A 20,294-nucleotide genomic window follows, 5' to 3' on the forward strand; every position below is an offset into this window, starting at 1 on the left:
GTCATCAAACTTCATTCAATCGTAGATATTATTGTTACTTGTTACTTGTTAGGTATTCAAACAACGAAAACAGCAATATTTTGTTGATAGAATTTTTTTATACAATAACATTGTGATTATTACACCAGTAGTTTCTTATTGATATAATGTTGAAATGATAAATCATTTAGAGTTTGAATTATTTTTTTCAGTAGGTAGGTACCTTTTAAGTCATTTCTTCATTTTAATTCAAATACCAATCTGAGAAATTAATGATGATTGATAGTTTATGCGAATGTGAAATTTCAAGATCACTTTGGACATTTTATGAAATACAAGTAATACAATAATATTTGTATTTCAATATAAGAGAATACCTATTTAAAAATTATTCAAGTTGATCCCCTAGGGTAATCCTAAATTCGATTTCTATAGTGGAATACGAATCGTTGTTGTTTGTTCTTACGTATTTAAATTGAATAACACGCATATAATTTCATAAATATATCATGCCATATAAATTTAAGAAAACATAATATGTAATTTAAATATGTCGACGTTCATATTATTTCTTTATTCTGGCGAGAACTTAACTGTGGAAAATAATAATATATATACCTACATCCAGTATACGGTGTGTAATAAATTGCATTATAAAAAGCCATTTCTACAGCAGCTGCCATAGCACACAAACTAAATTTTAAATCTATTACAATCCCCGTGCGAATCCATTCGCGTTTTTCTAAATATAATTCGAACATGGTCCGATTTGACCGTCTATACATATATATTATACATAGTATATACGTCATAGTCGGTGTGCCATACACATTGAAATGTAAAATGCTAATACAGGTATAAAGGACCTGATGCAATAGCTTGAATTTTTGCATGTATATCATGTATGTTTTGAATTTGATCACCGAAGGGATTATTTGTGAACATGGTTTCTAATTGGCCTAAAGCACCCAAATACCCAATTATAATATTTGTATTTGTTGCGTTAACATGTTTATTTATATAAAAAATAATTATAGAATGGTAGCTGCCGTGCGAATTAATATAGATAGGTTAGGTGATGAAGAGAATGGAGTGAGCTCATGAAAAAATAATTGAAAATAAATAAATAAATAAAAAAGAGCAGATAGATTATCTATTAATCTATCTATAGTTTTCTCATTAAACTTATGAGTTACCTAAACTTTTATAATTACATCTTTATTTGCTAACCTGTATAAATGATGTTGATATTTCATGAACAATGATATACAAATTTGTTAAAAACGTATTTGAAACGTATAATTGCTGTTTATTGGCAACCGGTAATTTGAGGTTCTAATCTATCGAAGTCTATTATTTAAACTTGATGCCTTATCAAAACTATAAAATCTTACTCTGTTAGATGTGAAATAACAATTAATTGAAAAATATGACTTTTTATCATAAAATTGATGAATTTATAGAAAATATGACTGATACCTACCAATAGAAAAAAAATGTAGGTAGTAAAGAAGTTATTATATATAACAATTTTTTTAATATGAAAACCAAATTAAAAATAAAACATAATTTTCTATAATATAAAATATTTCATTTCTTCATTAATAGTACATTTTCACATTTAGGTAATAATAAAAATCTAAATAGACTAGTAAAGTAGATATCTTAGGTACAATATAAATAAATTGGTTGGAAGCCAATAATTCTTTAGTATAAAATATGTAACAGATAATTAATATCAAAACAAAAACAATAACTAAATAATATGCATAAAATCATCAACAAAAATAGGCAAAAGAAAACAATCACATGGCAATGAATTGTACAAGGAAACTTAAATATGTAAATATGTAATTATATAACAGATATTTTAACATTTTATCACAATTACTGAGTAACTTTTGTGAGATTCATACAAATATAGTAAACGTTAGTAAGTTGAAATGGATATGGGTATTAGTTACTTTTTGGTAAGTAGTAGTATTGTGGTGACTCAAATAAATATAAGTAGAATATTTGATCAATAGTTAAATAGTTTTATGTCATATCTGTATAAAACATATAATATGTTAACTTACAAATTGAGTTTGATGGGGGTTAACATATTATGGCAAAACTTGTATACAAAAATAAAACAAATTACCTAAACAAGGAAATAGTCATATAATTATTATATAATAATTATTACACTATACCTCATTAAAATATCACGGAGAGCTCTATTCAGGAAGTAATAATAAATTATTTATACCTAAACATTTCAGGTAAAGATTAGTATGGGTCAGGAAAACTAAATTCATCATTCAAGTCTTATTCGTCTTGTATCTGAGGTATCCCCAGTGCAAGAAACTGTCATTTCAGCAACATTCGACGTTGATGTTTACAGTCTTCAATGGCAAACCTGAAAAATATGATCATATAATATTTTCAATTAAAAAAAATTCTATTCATCATCCTTAAAGAAAATGTCAATTGCACAAATGCATTAAGTATATAATATGATACATTTCATAAAATTTACTTTCGAGATAATTGATACTGATACCCAAAAATCTAAACCAATATTAAAATTTAACATAAATCATATTTATCCTATTATTAGATATTTAATGTTTTAATATCATACAATTTTTTATAATTAGATTATATTGTCTTCAGTTTTCTTAGTTTTAAATTAAAATTATTAGTTTTTGTAATTTATAATTGATCATTACATAAACTTAATCCAAAATTGAAACTAAAAAAAATGTTCATTCAAGTTAGTACATATATTTTGGTCAGGATTCAGGAATCTTACTTTAATAATTATTTAAAGTCGACAGTTTTGGTAATACATACATTTTGTTTTGGTACAAGTATACAAAAATATTTTGACCATAATGATTCTGAATATTTACTATACATGAATATTATTACTTATTATTTATAATTTGTGGTTATTTAGTAACAAACATTAAGTTTGTATTGTCTTACTTGTACATGAAATACGCGTTCGGGGCTGTTGCTAAATGCCAGAGCGAGTGTGCATCAAAAGTCCACAGGAGTGGTGGAAAATCTGCTAACTCTAGTAATGAAGCCAATGTCATGCCAAGCACATAAAATATCAAATATTTACCATGGCCCATTCTGCGACGATTCAACACTGCCCATATTAGCATAGCTGTGCCTGTTACAGCACCTGCATTTTTATAATGTTAATAAATGTGTAAAAACTATTGCTAATTGTTTTTACTACTTACCAACAAGAAGATTAGTTGTCATATTGTACTTGTAATCGTATTCTGTAGTAAGTAGATATAACGAATGATAGATAAATGCAAGGGAACATATAACTGTAAATGTATTCTTCACAATTTGATTACTGTACAATAGAATTCGATGACCAATCGTATAAAATGCAAATAAAACCATAGCATAAGCACTAATGTAATCCATTAATTCAGTAAACATAGTGTCTCGACCATGGAATACAGCTGACCAAAACCAACAGTTGGCTGATACCTAAAATAATGTACATCAATAAAAATAAAAAGATAGTAAGCCATCAATTGTTATTTAAAAGTTTTTAATTGTACCCATTAAAGTATCATTAATTTTTAGAAATATAATGTTAATTCATGCTACTTTTTAATTTTAATTAAAATTAAAAGAAATTTCTTATCCAAAATTTTAATAATATAATGAATTAAATTGCTTAGAGAATTTTAATTAATAACTCACTATAAACTTATGAAATAAGTTGTTGTTTTTTTATTATTATTATTGAGTTTGCAATTAAAATATAAACTATGTAAGTTACAATAATTCAAATATATTAAACTTATTAACTTAAAATAAAATCAGTAGATATATTAAGATAATTGAAGGGGCTTGTAATATGTTTTGATGAAACTGACAACTAACCATTTATCCCTTTAATAATAATTATTACTCATCCTAAAATAATAAATGTATATTGCATATCCATTACTGCAGAAAAATTAAAATAGAATGATATGTTTCATATTTTTGTTTGAAGATATTATTATAGCTTGATGTTATTTATATTTTTTAAATAAAATGTTATTTACCAATGTGTACAGAGACCATATATTACATGATGGTAAAGTGAAACGAATTTGCTCTTTGAAACGGTTAAACATAACCAAATTTGTTAATAAATTTAATAAAGAAAACACTACAGATGCAGGTTCTTGTAGACCCAGTAGTCTCTTAAATGGCCACTAAAAATAATAAAATTACATTTTTAAAATAAATATTGAACAAATGTATAGTTTCTATGTATGACCTTTCCATGAAACTGCGGAACTGGCCAATCACGTTCCACCAAACCTTCAACCATCGGCCACATGCAGTCATATTTGCAATTTTCAGAACATTTCCATTTAAAAACTTCTAACACTACAAGACAACAGCTTCTCTTGTATCTTACTCCATCTAAACACCCGATTTAAGATTTTATAACACAAATCAATTAAAGTGTTTAATTAAAATTAAATGATTTACCCTTGTCGCATCGTTTCTGTGAACATTCTACAACACAATTTCTGTAAGATGGGAAGCTGTCTCCCAAAGAACAATTTCCAAACACATAAAACAATGCCAAAATTGTGAACACAAATAAATATTGTGTCATTTTTTAAATGTTAAAATTATATTGATCTTCGAGCATTACTGGTTATGTTTCATGACTAGGGAACGTTTGATAAAAAATCTAATAACTATAATAAATTTAACATAAATAGAAAAGCGAATACTTAGTTCTAGTATATCTGGTAAAATTAGTATGCCTAAATATTGACTAAATTTGATCTGTCCGAATTTCGGTGGCTAAAATATTAAAATAAAATAACTATAATTAAATGAGTATTGAGTAATAATAATAATAAATATTATTGTTATTTGTTATTATTGTTTTATCATATTTATCTTACATCTGTTATCAACGATCATATTTTTATATTCAGTGATAATAATGTCGGCATTTATTCCAGACACGAATGTCGAATATTTTGAGGAGATTCTCTAATCTCTACGTCTAGTGTCTACATCCGACATCGCGGTTGGCAGTGGGCACTGGACACTGGTATAGTTCCATACATGGACATAAATGTCTGTTGTTCCAAATGACAAAATAAATTTGTTTTAAATAAATTTATTTTGTCATGTAGTTCCATACGTCCAGTTGATAGTGTTGATACTTTAATACTTTTTACTTGTCAGTTTGCCACTTGGTATCGAAAATTCGTACATGATATAACAACATATTAAAAAAGTAAGACGAAAAAAGTATTTAAAAATAGTATTTGATTTTAAATACAGATACCTTCAAAAAAGTATTCAAATACTATACCCAAGTACTTTTTTCAAATGTATTTAGAATAAGTATTTGAGTACTTAAAAAGTATTTGAATACTTTTACTCAAGTACTTTACAAGTCTGAACATATATTACATTGTTATATCATGGTATCGTACAACGCTACATAGTCATAAAGATTGATAGTTCAGTTGTTCTGGAATGTTGAATGTGAAATTATTGTGGTTATTTAAATAATTATTACCTAATGGTTAACGATAAGTTGTTTTGTACATTTTCACGTATAGACATGTTCCACGACAATAGTTGGTTCGCCTTTGGCTATTATTGTACTGAAGAAACATTTAAAAAATATCATCGTCATTATATAATTTTAAGTGTTCTAAACTGAAGAATTTTATAGAAACATGTTCGTTTTCGAAAACTATAAAGAAATTAATGACTATCAAGACGATCTGTAATGACTTGATACCTGACTGTATAGCTCACACGGCCATCGTGGGACTAATTAATATTTGGTATTTATTTAATGAATTGAGACATAAATACACTGCACTCTACCACATAATATATTATGTTTGTTGTTTGAAAGTCAAAATCTAACTCCACATAAAAAATCCTAATGACTAATGAGTAACCAACAAAATGATCAATTTAAGATTACTGATTAGTGAATAGTGATCACAAAATTTCTGAGTGAAAACAACAGACATCTTGTCAATACCAACCAGGAAAATAATTTTAAAATAGATTTTGGGATTCAGATATTTCATTATTTATCAAAACAATATCGTTTTTCTAATGAAAATGACAAACATGTTAACACAAATTGTTGAAGTTTGGTTCTGGGACAATTGGCCATTCGCCGTTCCACACCTTATCAGGGCAGTGGGACATTATATTCAAAACGTCCGTTTGTGTTCAAAATGTACAGCCCGAAACAGACCGTATAATTATAATTATGACAAATACCTTTTTTTTTTAAAACATACAATCTATAAATAAATTTTACAATAAGCATGTATGTCGTATGATGATTTATATAATATACTGGCATGGTCGACATGATTAAGTAATATTCACCCAGCGGTAACACTTATTGGCTAGAATTAGAGTTATTTAAGGTCACGGTTCCAATTACGATTTAACCTTCTTGGTGGGTTTCCGGGAATGAATTCAGAATTTAGAGCAATTATTAGAGTATTGGAGTGGTTTCTAAGATGGGTACGGAAGAGTTTATAGGAATTTTTGGCTTGATAAATACCTAAAACAATTAAATGCCATTTTACATAGGTAACTGAAAATGATAATTTATTATTTAAAAATCAATGACATGAGAATATAAGACTAAATGTCAAATAAAGAACAAATTTTATAAATTAAACTCAATTATAATATAATATAATAAATTTTTATTATTTATTCTGTAATATTTACATAACACTACAGTGAAATTATACAAGTAGGTATAAAAATAATACTTAATAACTAATGAGTTCAGTCAAAATTTACATTTTTACAAACCAAATTTAGTTTTGACTATACTAGATTGATTATATCAACACATAATAAACAAATTTAAATAATATAGTAAAACATTTTTATTTGAGCAACCAATCTTGTTAAATCATCATTATAATACATATCATGTTAGTTTAATATTGTAGAACTAATAATCTGCAGCACTAGTGGCTAAATAATCTCTACGGCCAATATTAGATGCTTGTTTGGTTTGTATTGCTTCTAATTTAGGACAATCTGTAATCCTGTGACCCAGACCACCACAATAACTACAACCTCTTTCATCTAAAATAATAAAAATAACTTTAATACATTCCGCAGAAAAAAATATAATACCAAATTCAAACCTCCAAGTTGCAAGTATTTCTCATTTTCTGATTCCAACTCAGACAAAAATAATGGAACATTTTGACGAGCTTCTATTAACAAATGCTTTAAATCTAACAGTACAGATTCATCATTTGCTTTATTGATAAATGTTGTAGCAATACCAGTTTTACCTGAACGACCAGTTCTACCAATTCTGTGTACTAGATACAAAAATAAAATCATAGTTATTGAACATACAAACATTATTATATTAGTATGTTTCTAATCACAAACCATAATTTTCTACATCATCTGGCATATCATAGTTGATTACATGCTGTATTTCTTCAAAATCTAAACCCTTTGAAGCTACATCAGTAGCAACAAGTACATCTTTTTGGCCTTTCCTAAATGCATCAACAGACTTTGAACGTTCCTCTTGATCTAAACACACAGGTGTAAAAATAGAATATACAATTAAACGCAAAATATGAAACTAAATATACCTTTTCCTCCGTGTATAGCAACAGCTTCCACTCCTTTAAGCAATAAATATTCATGTATAGCGTCAACATCTTGTTTCTTTTCAGCAAAAATCAGAACTGGCGGAGTAGTTTTTTTTAAACATTCTAGCAAATAAACAACTTTTGCTTCTTGTTTAACATACTCTACTTCCTATTATTGTATACATTTATTAGTCAAAATATGATAAATTAGAAATAAAAACAAAAATTTACTTGAATGACATTCATGGATGCTGCACCTGCTCTACCAACATTAATGGTAATTGGTTTAACTAGGGCTGATCGAGCAAAGTTTTGAATTTTTTTTGGCATAGTGGCGGAAAACAACAATGTTTGTCTCTGACCCTAAAATATAAATAAATTACATTATTATTATTTTATATTTACAAAAATCACTGTATTATAGATGATGTTTATAAATATTAAAATATATACTTACATGAAAAAAAGAAAATATTGTCCTCACATCTTCTTCAAAACCCATATCAATCATTCTATCAGCTTCATCCATACAAAGATAGCTAGTAAATAACATTGATGATTATTAAATTTGAATATTTTGAAAAAATAAGTTTTAATATTTAAATGTAATAACAAACCGACAAACATCCAAATTTATCATTTTCTTATCTAACATATCCATTAGTCGACCAGGAGTTGCAACCATTATGTGGACACCTCTAAATAATGCAAATAAATTTAATAAATATGTAATACAATATTTATTTATTTATATACATAGAAATAAAAATTACTATAAATTGAAGTTGATTATTTAAAAATTACCTTTTAATAACATCAAGTGATTCAAAAACAGGTATGCCTCCTATGGCTAAACATGATCTAAGTCTTGGGTAATTGGATCGCTCCAGAAACGTCATATAGTGATTTATAATATCAAAGGTTTGTTTTGCTAATTCTCTAGATGGACAAATAATTAATCCTATAAAATAAGAAACAGTTCAAAAATAATTCATTCACTTATTCATAAAATATTAATTTAAATACCATAAGGTCCTTCATTAGGCTTGAATGGTAATTTTATTTCTTGTTCTAGACAAAACATCAAAAGTGGCAGAACAAAGACTAGTGTTTTACCACTACCGGTAAATGCTATACCAATCATATCTCTTCCAGATAATCTAGACATAACGTATAAATATTTTGTTGAATAAATATAATCATAAACTTATAACAACTTCATCAGATAAATTTATTTTTCATAATACTTACACAGTGGGAATTCCTTGGACTTGAATAGGAGTTGGCTTTTTTATGCCTTTTTGAGAAAGTCCAGCCATGATACCCTTGTTTAATTTCATTTCTCTAAACGATTTGAGAGGAGGAGGAATTTCTTCACCTTCAACTAGAATACGTAATTTAAGACGTACATTTTCATGTCGTTCTTCCGGCATGGCTAATATATATCGAGGAGCTTTCCAACTGGAATGAACAATTAATCTTAATTTAACATAATTTTAAAATAAATAGCATTTTAATGTTGTATTAACTAATGTTTATTGTAACCTTGTTTTAATTGGATCATCATATTGGATACCTTTGGCCAACTCAGCAACACCCATCAAGGCTTTTTTTTCTGCAACGCTTTCCAAAATTTTTTCTTCTTCTTTTAATTGTTTTTCCATTTCACTTTCTTTTTTTGCTTTAATTCACATAATATATCAAATGAATATTATTTAAATATTTAGTAAAAATAAATAATCTTACCTTCAGCAAGTTTCTTAAGTTCTGTGTGTTGATCCAAAAGACTAATGTTTGATTTTCTACCCCATACTTGTCCTTCAGTTTCATCATCATCTAATTCATCACTAGCTAATTTAACTTTTCCAGTCTCTTCTTTAAGCTAATAAACATTATAAATACTACTGATTAATCTTTTTAAAATAATATACAATATAAAATTAATATTACCTTTGAAAGTCTACCTAATTTGAGTAACTCTTGCTTTTTCCGTTCTCTGACAGGCACATATGGTACATAATCATCATCAGAATTGGAATCTTCATCATTGTCCCTTCGATACCGCTGAAGAAGATAAAACAAATTAAATTTAAATATAGGTAACTGTTCAATCTTCAATACTTAAAATTTGAAACAATAAGTAAATGATAATAATAGGATTTCAAATACAATTAGATTTAAGTCATTATTACCTTATGCGGTACTTTGAATTCGGACATTATTATTTATTAGTTTAAATATTAAAGAAATGTTGAAATGTACTAATTTTAAGACATCTAATACGAACTACGAACTATATAACAACCTTTTAGCTACAAACATAATATATAATATATATCAACATTATAGGTAATGATAGGATGATAAGAGTGATAACGTGTGAAAACTACTGATAAGCCCTATCGTAATATTCGTAACAGAAAAATCTAATAATCAAGGTGGAAAAACTACCTTGAAAAAGGTACAACCGTAAAAACGAACCGAAAAACTCACAGTGTATACGGTAACCGTATTCTGCATGGCTGTGATTTAATTGCTCCGCAATTCTATACATTTTATCTTATTGAATAAATTTTGTCATAAAAGTGATAGGTTGATTACCAGTTACCTTGTTTGGCAGCACTGGGTCGTCCACACTTGTCTTCTCCGACGATCATCACCCGTAACCAATACGCACGGATAGCATGATGTCACATTCGTTATCAACGCTTATCAGTTTTTGTAACTGGATCCAAACAATTCTAATTTTTTATGTTAAATGTACATTTAATATGTATGTACTACTGTCACTCGTTAAATGTTAGTCTGTTATTTAACACAACAGTTTATTAAGTTTATTTACAGTTTATATTTTGTAATAAGCTTCGATATTTTAGTATTTAGTGTATTATATCTTAAAGTTATGGCTGGAAATCATATTTTATCAATATCTTCGATTTCAGAGTATTTTAAAGACAATATTAAACAATTAAAAAGGGGTGAAATTGCGTATAAAGATGGTCATGTTTTAAAAATTCAAGCAGATCTTGATTTAAATATTATTGTTGGAGAAATCAAGCCTAGTATGCGGAATGATAAGTACAAAGTAAAATTAATGTTGAATGACAGTTGCATTGTTGACGCTGAGTGTTCATGTCCTCGTGGAAAAGTAGTTTGCCATCATATAGCTGCGTTAGCACTATACACACACTATAATCTCAGTTCCACAGATCAAAGCTGTTCTTGGAATGTTAGAAAAAATATACCATGTAATGAAGTAAGAACTATTAGTGAAATGTATGGTCGTTTTGAAAGTCCTATTACTGATGTCTCAGATGAAGATTTTTCTAATTTTAAAAAAACTTTAGATAATTTAACTGTACCTGTAGGTTTTTCGTGGTTATTAAGTCCTGAACCAGAACTAGAACCAAACAAATGTCAAGCTATTAAATTAAATTCTATTAAGAGTATAATAAATACTGATGTTTGTAAACAGTTTGTAAAAGCAAAACAATTTGATGCAGTTAGAACATATATATTTGATAAATGTTTTATAACTGATGATACTATTTTAAAAATTGCTGAAGAATCTATAGGTCAGAGCAAAAGTGAAATGTGGCATTACCATCGAAAGAACAGATTAACTGCTAGTCATTTTGGTCACATTTTAACTTCTTGCAAAAAACAAAAATTTTCAAAATCTTTCTTCAAGTCACTACAAAATGAAACTAATTTAAGTGGCGTTCATGCTGTTCAATGGGGATTGACAAATGAAATATCAGGCATCAAAGTTTTAGAGCAAGAACAAAATGTTAATGTTGTATCTACTGGGTTATGGTTATTAAATAATGGAGTTTTAGGAGCATCTCCCGATGGCTTAGTAAATTCTGAGTATATTGTAGAGATAAAATGTCCATGGAAGTACAGGAATAAAAGTTTAGATATTGAGCTTACCAAAGATCTCAACTACATAGTATACATAAAAAACAAAATTATTTACATTAAAAAAAAACACTTTTATTGGGATCAAATCCAAGGGCAACTATATATAACTAAACGAAAGTTATGTTACCTAGTAATTTGGACACCAGGTCAATCAATAATTACGGAAGTAGAAAAGGATCCCGAATGGTTTCCAAATATTAAAATCTTAGAAACATTTTTTATTGAGACTTATATTCCATTTCTAGCTGAAGAACAATTTAGCACATAATTTTTTAACATATTAATTAATTGTACTCAAAGTTATATACTTATGAGAGAATTTAGTATTTAAAATTGTCAATTACATTAAAATATATTATATAAAACTTATTAAACAAATAAAAAATTAAATTACAAAATGTCAATTAATAATATTATTTTACTATGAAATAAAATATTTTGAACAGGCGGTTTTAGACTAAAACTAACTTGGATTTACCATTTTGTTTTCAACTTCATGAATAAGCGGATGTTGAAGATTTGTTAGTGCAGCAACAACTTGAAAAATTTGCTCTGCTTGTTTTAACATAGTTGCAGGAATAAAATTTAAAATTGCAAAACATTTTATTCTTTGTATGGCCCTTTCAATATGAATTCTTGCCTTAGCTATGACTTCAGTTTGTATCACTTGTTCAGGTGTAAACTGAGGAGTGTCTAGAAAAGGTGGTAGATTTAAACATACTCCAGGTGGTAAAATGTCTCTGATTAAAAAACCTTTGTCAGCTAAAATTAAGTCTCCCTCTACTAACTGCTCTAAGAGTCCACTTTTTAATGTTATCACTTTGTCCGACGTAGAACCAGGAAATAAGCTACTTACAAAAGTAACCACACCATTAGGTGCAATTCCTATAAGAACTTTCCATGTATTTCTATGCTTATAACTGCTATATGTATCTCTTTGAATATTCATGGATTGTCGAGACACTGATGTGAAAATTTCTGTGCAGTCTATTACAATTCGACAATTCATAAAAGGCTTAAAGGAATCAGGTAAACAAGTTTGATTTTTTTGTCTTGAAGGTATTTTATTCATACACTTTAAGAAAAGTACATTATGTAAAATGTTAATCCAAGTGATGCTAATATTAGTAATTGTACTTCTACTGCACTTAAATCTAGTAGCCAAATCAAAATGAGGGAAGTTATGTCTTAATTTCATTAATGTTAAAAGAAGTTGGTCTGGTTTACTTATACTCTCAACATTCCAACCAAAGTGGTAATGCAGTTTTGAATTTTTTAATAAATTATAAAGAGCCATAAAAACGTCATTTGTAGGCAAACCTGTATAAGACTGTAATAATTCATTATTTTGGCTTAAGTTTTCATAGTTAAATGAAAGACTCAATTGTTTTAATTTTAATTTCAAGGCATTGTTCTCCTCCTTGAGAAAATAGTTCTCAGACTCATGCATAATTGAAGCTATGTTTGAAGAATTAACTGAGTCTGTGCTAAAATTGCAAAATATATCAAATTTAATATAATACTATAGCCTTAGCAGTAACATATACTATTAGATATTTACCAAATAATTGTTTTTGAAGTAGTTGACAAATCTAATGGACTTTCATTAGTAATTAACTCACCAACAACCAGTTGATCATCACATTTAACTGGTATGACATCCATTTGAATTATTTGTTTAGATAACTTTTTCCTCGTTTTTTTTTCCGGAGTCAAATGATGTAAACTAAATTGTTGAGGACGATGAGGCAAAATTTTAGGTTCATTTTCTTTTTTGTTATCTTCAAAATGGCAACTACAAACCCTAGCGCCTGATTTTGGTTCATCAGTTCTTCTAAATTAAACATATTTAGTTAGAACCCATACATAAATAAAAAATATTTCAGTTTAATATATTATTATCGGTATGTAAGCGTAGCAAAGTTAAAAGTTTTTTAAAAATAAACCTGAGCAATTTAATCCAGCGTTTTCTAATTTTAGGATCTTTAGGTATTCTAAAAAATTTACACAGATTTCGTTCATTGTAATGCTTACAGCCATAAGCCCAGCACATAACCATTTCACTGTATAAAATATAAATTAAAAGCATAACAAAATAAAATAGCTTATAATTCTATTAGCAGCATGCAACTATTTAGTTATTTTTTAATTTTAATATAATTTTAAATGATTGTAAGAATAAAAATAAATAAATAGATGGTATACTTACCTATATTGTAGTTTAAGTAAGTATTCGCTTTTAAAAAACTTTAAGTACAAATCAAACAAAAAGTACCTATATTATTTTACATGGTTAAAGTGATTTGTTTGGATCCAAAACACAAATAATGATATTAGTGATAACACGCGTGACGTCATTGCTATCCGAGCGTATTCGTTTCCGCTGTTTCCACTTTTTCAGCCTACCTATTATATTATACTAATATCAGTAATATACTAATATCTTAATTGAGTTGATTCTTGTAATCTTGTGTCAATTGTGTCTAAGTCCGTGCGCCGTGCCTCCGTCTCTATAGTGTTTGAAGAACAAATTTTTATTAAGTATTATTATTTGTGTGTTGTGTCTTATTGTTAAAATATTGTAGAGTTAATATTGAAAATATTCTGGCGTACATTATGATGCCGACCATGGTCGGGTGTACAGAAACAGTGGAAAGAAAACACAAACACACATCGAAACGGCAAGAAGAGTAAGTGTCAATCAAAACAATATGTAGATATAATAGATATTGTGTAGATATCTCCACGTACTTACCTACGAACTGCTTTTGAGCAGTTTTGCGGTAAGATTTTTACTGTTATAATAAAAAGTATTTCCTTTTCGTGTTCTTCGTATTATTTTTTATTATAATGTGCAGCTTACGACTATTATTGCTGGCCACCACTGGTGTATAATTTTTTTATACCACTGTCTATCAAAAAATTTACATTATTCAATAAGTCATACTGAACTTGCTGCCCTACAAAATTTCTCATGCTGCCTTAAAAAACTCATTTATTTGATTCAAAAGTATATTTTTTAAAGTGTGCAAAGCATTGGTGTAATTCCATTAAATTTCAGCAGGTGCAAAATTTTTATCTGTCCAATAATCGCAATGATAAATTTAGTCATATTACTCATATTTAAAACTAACTGCATTGCTCGCTTGTACTATAGTTATCTTTTTATATTTGATAACAATATAATATAAACCTCGATATAAACAAAAATCAAAATCTGTAGGTACCTATATTTTAAATACTTTATATTGTGCTGTGTCTGTACTATGATACATTATACATATAAAAATATAATATTTATACAAAATTTTTAAATAAGTTCAAAAAAAATTCAACAAATCAATGAAATACAGTTGGTATTGTATTTCAATAGGTATAAAGTTCAGCATTTGAAATTGTTGCACCTGCTACATAATACCAGGGAGTGCAAGTGCACCGTCGTGCACCCCCATAATTACGCCACTGGTGCAAAAAGTGTACCTATAATTTTTCTCACAAAAGAAAGAATAAACTTGTTTTGTGCATATAACTGACTGTCAATACACATTCCAGGAATCTATTTCCTCTGCTTAGATATTTTTAGTGGCATGATAAACATTTTACTCCATTGCTAACCGTTATCGATTGTGACTTTTGGGTGGTTAGTTAACAGTATATTGGTCGTGGAACAATGTGTTGCAGGGCAGCGATACACAAGCTTAGATGATTTTTTGTCAACGTACTGATTTATTTTCTTGTGGGCTGGTGTTAAAAATTAATACTTATTTTTTATCACTAATCAAAATTAATGTGTGTATCTCAAGTTAATTAGCTATTAAAATTGGTTACCTACAAGATATGGTTTTTATAATTCTAAATTAAACCAATTCAAATGATTTTATTGAATGTGCTAGTGAATAATGTGGATTTTGTATTAAAAAAGTTATAAATTTTCATTTTCTTAAGTATAATGTCCCATATAATGTCTTGTAATATGTATTCCTATTTATAAATGTTAATTTCATTTTTTTAGATTCTGAGAATTAGTATCGGTTTTAGAGTTGTGTTGTTATTTTTGTGTCTTATATCATATTTTAAAACTAATAATTTATCTTATCTTCAACAATGAGGGTGGTTTCTGTTACCAAATTTGATTGAGTTAGCATTATAAGGACATATCCCCATTACTTTTCTTAATAGTTCGGAAAACTGGCAGAAAACAAGAATATTTATGCTATACCAGTTTTTACCAAAAATAATTTAGCCTTATTTATTGAAATTTAGAAAGAAATATTGATGAGGATAAAATGTTTTTATTTATTTACGTATGTTAAGTTGAATTTTTAACTTTATCAAAAAGCCTTTATTTCATACAATATGGTTCCTCTAAGACTTAAGTTGTTTTCATAGTAGTTAAACAATTTGAGAAATTCCTAATTACTATTTTATTATTATTCAAAAAGCATAAATTATTGGGACTTGAAACTTTTTACTACATTTTTATTTTCTATAGGTACACAAAAGGTATTTGGACTTAATTTTATATATTTATCCCACAAAAACTAATCAAACCATTCTATAGACCTGATACACAATATTGACATAAATTTAATGATATGATAGTTATTTGACCCTACGATACTTCTTACTAGAAAAAGAAGTTATTTTTTATTAGACAAGTATTTTTTTTTTTTTATAAACTGCCAATAAATTTATCTACCATTTTCCAGATTATATTTATTGATAGCAGTTTGAACACATCTTAATAGTAACTAAATAAGATTAATGATAAATGAGTTTTAACTTATGTATATATGGTTTTACATTAATATCAATTGATGTAGTGCCAAACATTATCTTGAATTAGCAAGTATGGTACAATATTGATTGAATCTAAGTATATATTTTTAATAGAATATCCTGTGAGATATAAGGCCTTTAAATAATTAGTTCTTCTAATTTTCATCGTTAGGTAGTTAATATCCCTGTTAATATAAACATTGTCTAGCTGATGATAGAATGATCCTACAATTAGTAAGAATTTTATTTAATTCTACTTCTAATTATTTATAAATAATTAAAACTTCTTTGGTAAATGTTTTATATATGTTTTAGATTATTAATTTATACTTTAAGGATGAGGCGCCTTTAAAAAATGGAGTGTTTTTGTTTATGCATCGGGATTATCTATGTACCTAAAATCTCAACCTTGTGAAAATTATTATAGTATCAAAATGCAATTCTTCTAGTATCCAAGCTGTACCTAACTAAATGTATATAGAAATAAAATTATTGAAAATGTAATAATTATTATTATACTTTTGTTATTGTTAATTTACATTATTTGTTGTGTACGCAAGTGATTTTTCTTTAAAAAAGTGTAGAAACATCAAAATCAAATCAAAGTTTTTAACATTTTGCTGTAAATTAAAAAGATAATTCATATATATATTAAATATATATATATATATATATATACCTCAATATATACATATATATTTGTGTAATTTTCTAGAATTTGAGGGCAATTTCAAATTTCTTATTACATTTTGAAAAAAAAAAAACTGTTGAAGTCATTTAGTTAACGCCGATGTAGTAAGCATAAACGCTCCTGGTAAGTGTTAATTAAACTAAAACTAGACATAAATGAGGCCATTATTTATTAAATTGATAAATTGACTAAAACAATGATCATAGGGTAATTTATTTTTTCACCATATTATTTATAATAATAATATCTACATTTTTAAAGTAAACTTCAATAGTTTTACTTTAAATTGTTGATCAAACATTTATTTATAAATACAAATATTTTTTTTTATTTCAGAAATCCTGCTGTTCGTTGACAATTAACTGTAACAGATTATGGTAAAAGCCCATGATGAGTCATGGAGCATCATGTCTCCCACAGACGCACCGGCTTTACCACCTCGTAAACTATCTCAAACCAATCGCCCTCAATCTGTTGAATCAATTGCAACCAGACTGAAAAATCCATTACTAGAACCCAGTTGCATAGAAGAAGCAGAATGGTATTGGGGTGACATAACCAGAGATGATGTACAGGAAAAACTGACTGACATGCCTGATGGTACATTTCTGGTTCGAAATGCATCAAATAAGGCTGGCGAGTACACATTGACATTAAGGAAAGGAGGAACCAATAAATTAATAAAAATATATCACAAAAATGAAAAGTTTGGTTTTTCAGAACCTTACAATTTTTCTTCCGTTATTGATCTTGTGAACCATTATCGTAATGTTTCTTTGTCACAATATAATTCAACATTAGATGTAAAATTATTGTACCCTGTGTCCAGATTTCAACAAGATGAAGAGTTTGGTACTTGGAAAAGTTTAAATGTTGATGTTGTATGGATGCGTTTGATTGAACTACTTAAAGATATTTTGAAGAAATCTATTTCATATGAAGAATTGTCTAAAGAATTTCAAGCTGCAACGGCTGATATATCAGTGATGCGTATGGGATTGCAGCAGTACCAAGAAGTGAATAGAATGTTTGAAGATCAGCTAAGAGTACATGATAAATTTCTTAAAAAAGCTGAACGCCATGAAGCTGATAATTTAGTTAAAAATATTGAAATAGTAAAAAAACGAATTAAGTTACTGCTACACGCCAAAGCAGTACTTGAGGAGAAGTTATACACGTAAGTTTTATTTTTTTATATTTAATTTAATATTTGTTATTAATTGTAATTATTTTGTTTTTAGACAAGTAGCCTATAGTCAGACATTGGAGCGGCAAATGTATCAATTAAAACAAGAAGGTGCAATAGTTACACGTCAAAAAGATAAATCAGTTCGGTGGTTATTGACCCATGGTGTGGCTTACGAAGCAATTCATCGAGTGTTGAATGGAACTGATTGGAATACTTGTAAACCTGAAGATATTCAACTGCCTCAAAACCTGGCTCATTTAGATGAGGGTACTTGGCTTTTGCAATCCTGTTCACGTGTAGATGCTGAGCGTCTATTAAACGGCAAGCGCAATGGAACATTTTTGATACGACCCAGTCGTACAGGACAATCAGCATTATCTATAGTTTGTAATGGAGTTGTAAATCATTGTATAGTATATAGAACCCCAAAAGGATTTGGATTTGCTGAACCTTACAATATATATTCTTCTCTAAAAGATCTAGTCATGCATTATTCTCAAACTTCTTTAGAAGAACATAATGATTCTCTGACTACTACATTAGCTTATCCCGTGTTAGCTGAAAATGACAAAAAATAAAATGAGTAGTGTATTACCAGCATCAACAGGCACTTAGTGTTTATGCAATTTGGTGATTCAATTGTTGTGATAATGATTACCTTTTATATATTAATTATTTACTAGTATTAACGAGTTATTTAATAAGGAGCAATATTTTTCATAAAAGTGTGCATTTATTATAACATATTATTGATGAAATTATATTTTAACTTGTTTATATTTATTATACCAATACCAACTTGTTTTCTTTTGTGTCCAAATTTTTATGTAAAAATTATTTTTGTATAGTATACATTAAATTATGTTAAAAATATTACTAATTTATACATTTTAACAAATTATTTTTCGTTAAAAAATATGAGTTTTTATTTTTGTATTCTAATATATTAGAATGGCCATTTATTTTACTTTACCAGAATGAGAACATTTATTATTGTGTATCCACATATACACGTACTATTAATTTTTAATGTTTTAGAAGCATATTTGTAAGAAGTATATTATATTATTTTTACCATTTAATATTCTTTCAAATAGTTTTTTTTTTAATAATATAACATGAAAATGCAAGTGATAAGTTACATAACCTGGGAAATAATATGTTATTTTATTACCTACCTTCTCAAACTATACTCTCAAGTCTAAATATTTAATAGTAATAACCAAAACTTGGCCAACAATGGGATAAACACTAAATTTACTATAATATATCACAAAAAATGTAATTAGCTCAAAAACTATAAATTTTTATAAATACCCATCATGAATTATCTACATCTATCATGTATACAAAATAAATCATAATTTCACGCATAGATTATAATTTATTTAATTATTCTTGCATGACTAGGACTGCAAAAAGTATTCTTGAAAACATTTTCAGTGGAAATGGGACGGGGCGGGGGGATATTGGACTTCTTGGTATATCATTTTTTCTGTATTTTTGTTATTTGAGAACAGACATACTGGAGAACATATTTGTAAGTGATATTTTCTTTTACCTTCCAGATTTTAATTCCAACAGCAAAGATATCTTTTTCCCTTGACATTTGCTTTTTCTGATAAAATGCAATTTGTGATCGAGGTATGAACCAGCAATGTTATTTTTTAATGCAATTAATGGGTAATTATTATATGACGAGTGCCAAATACTCGGATCTTGTCCATCAACTTTTTTATGTGTTTGACTTGATAATTAATAGTTATAATATAATCTTGAATATTTGATTGTACTTTGTACCATTTTGTATGAATTAAACAAGATAATTTATCTCTTATAGCCTTTTAGATTAAGTATATAGGCACTTATTATTCCTTACATTACAAACATTTTTTTTTTTTTATGCAATTTTATTTATGAACACTAAAGAAGTAATGAATAATGATCGAGGTGTATAACGTCTAGACATACTGTACATTATCAGTTGATATGACAGTAATGATGGTTAGCTTTACAAATTTTAAACATGAAATTAAATTTTTTCATGAAAAATTTGTTTTAAGTCATCTCAGTTCTT

General features: G+C 27.5%; 4 protein-coding genes across 6 annotated transcripts; 1 reads left to right on the plus strand and 3 right to left on the minus strand.

Annotated features, from left to right (window-relative positions):
- Positions 1-1,538: 1,538 nt before the first annotated feature.
- Positions 1,539-4,877, minus strand: PGAP3 (Per1-like protein PGAP3). The gene is made up of 6 exons (XM_015519517.2): positions 4,486-4,877; positions 4,268-4,416; positions 4,050-4,202; positions 3,219-3,480; positions 2,953-3,157; positions 1,539-2,380 (listed from the first exon to the last, which is right to left on the minus strand). The coding sequence occupies exons 1-6, from the start codon at positions 4,613-4,615 to the stop codon at positions 2,332-2,334; spliced, it is 948 nt and encodes a 315-aa protein (XP_015375003.1). The 5' UTR covers positions 4,616-4,877; the 3' UTR covers positions 1,539-2,331.
- A 1,810-nt stretch (positions 4,878-6,687) lies between these two features.
- Positions 6,688-11,154, minus strand: abs (ATP-dependent RNA helicase abstrakt). Of its 3 annotated transcripts, none has more exons than XM_089228394.1 (14): positions 10,243-11,154; positions 9,585-9,698; positions 9,381-9,516; positions 9,180-9,315; positions 8,886-9,095; positions 8,661-8,794; positions 8,439-8,595; positions 8,252-8,332; positions 8,092-8,173; positions 7,866-7,997; positions 7,635-7,803; positions 7,423-7,572; positions 7,167-7,349; positions 6,688-7,104 (listed from the first exon to the last, which is right to left on the minus strand). In XM_089228394.1, exons 4-14 carry the CDS (start codon positions 9,296-9,298, stop codon positions 6,968-6,970), a joined length of 1,554 nt encoding a protein of 517 aa, XP_089084520.1. In that variant the 5' UTR covers positions 9,299-9,315; positions 9,381-9,516; positions 9,585-9,698; positions 10,243-11,154; the 3' UTR covers positions 6,688-6,967. The 3 variants fall into 3 exon arrangements, with proteins under 3 accessions (XP_089084520.1, XP_015375005.1, XP_015375004.1); XM_015519519.2 differs by lacking the exon at positions 10,243-11,154 and adding an exon at positions 10,128-10,169; XM_015519518.2 differs by lacking the exon at positions 10,243-11,154 and adding an exon at positions 9,827-9,985.
- Positions 11,155-12,021: 867 nt separating this feature from the next.
- LOC149055379 (uncharacterized) lies at positions 12,022-13,617 on the minus strand. The gene is made up of 3 exons (XM_089229551.1): positions 13,505-13,617; positions 13,120-13,392; positions 12,022-13,045 (listed from the first exon to the last, which is right to left on the minus strand). The coding sequence occupies exons 1-3, from the start codon at positions 13,615-13,617 to the stop codon at positions 12,022-12,024; spliced, it is 1,410 nt and encodes a 469-aa protein (XP_089085677.1).
- A 331-nt stretch (positions 13,618-13,948) lies between these two features.
- Positions 13,949-18,975, plus strand: LOC107169693 (phosphatidylinositol 3-kinase regulatory subunit gamma-like). The gene is made up of 3 exons (XM_015519523.2): positions 13,949-14,248; positions 17,365-18,205; positions 18,270-18,975. The coding sequence occupies exons 2-3, from the start codon at positions 17,403-17,405 to the stop codon at positions 18,793-18,795; spliced, it is 1,329 nt and encodes a 442-aa protein (XP_015375009.1). The 5' UTR covers positions 13,949-14,248; positions 17,365-17,402; the 3' UTR covers positions 18,796-18,975.
- Positions 18,976-20,294: the final 1,319 nt, after the last annotated feature.

Source organism: Diuraphis noxia, unplaced genomic scaffold (assembly GCF_037042655.1).
Source record: "Diuraphis noxia isolate RWA-SAM2 unplaced genomic scaffold, SU_Dnox_SAM2 contig0005, whole genome shotgun sequence".
NCBI classification, from domain to species: Eukaryota; Metazoa; Arthropoda; class Insecta; order Hemiptera; family Aphididae; genus Diuraphis; species Diuraphis noxia.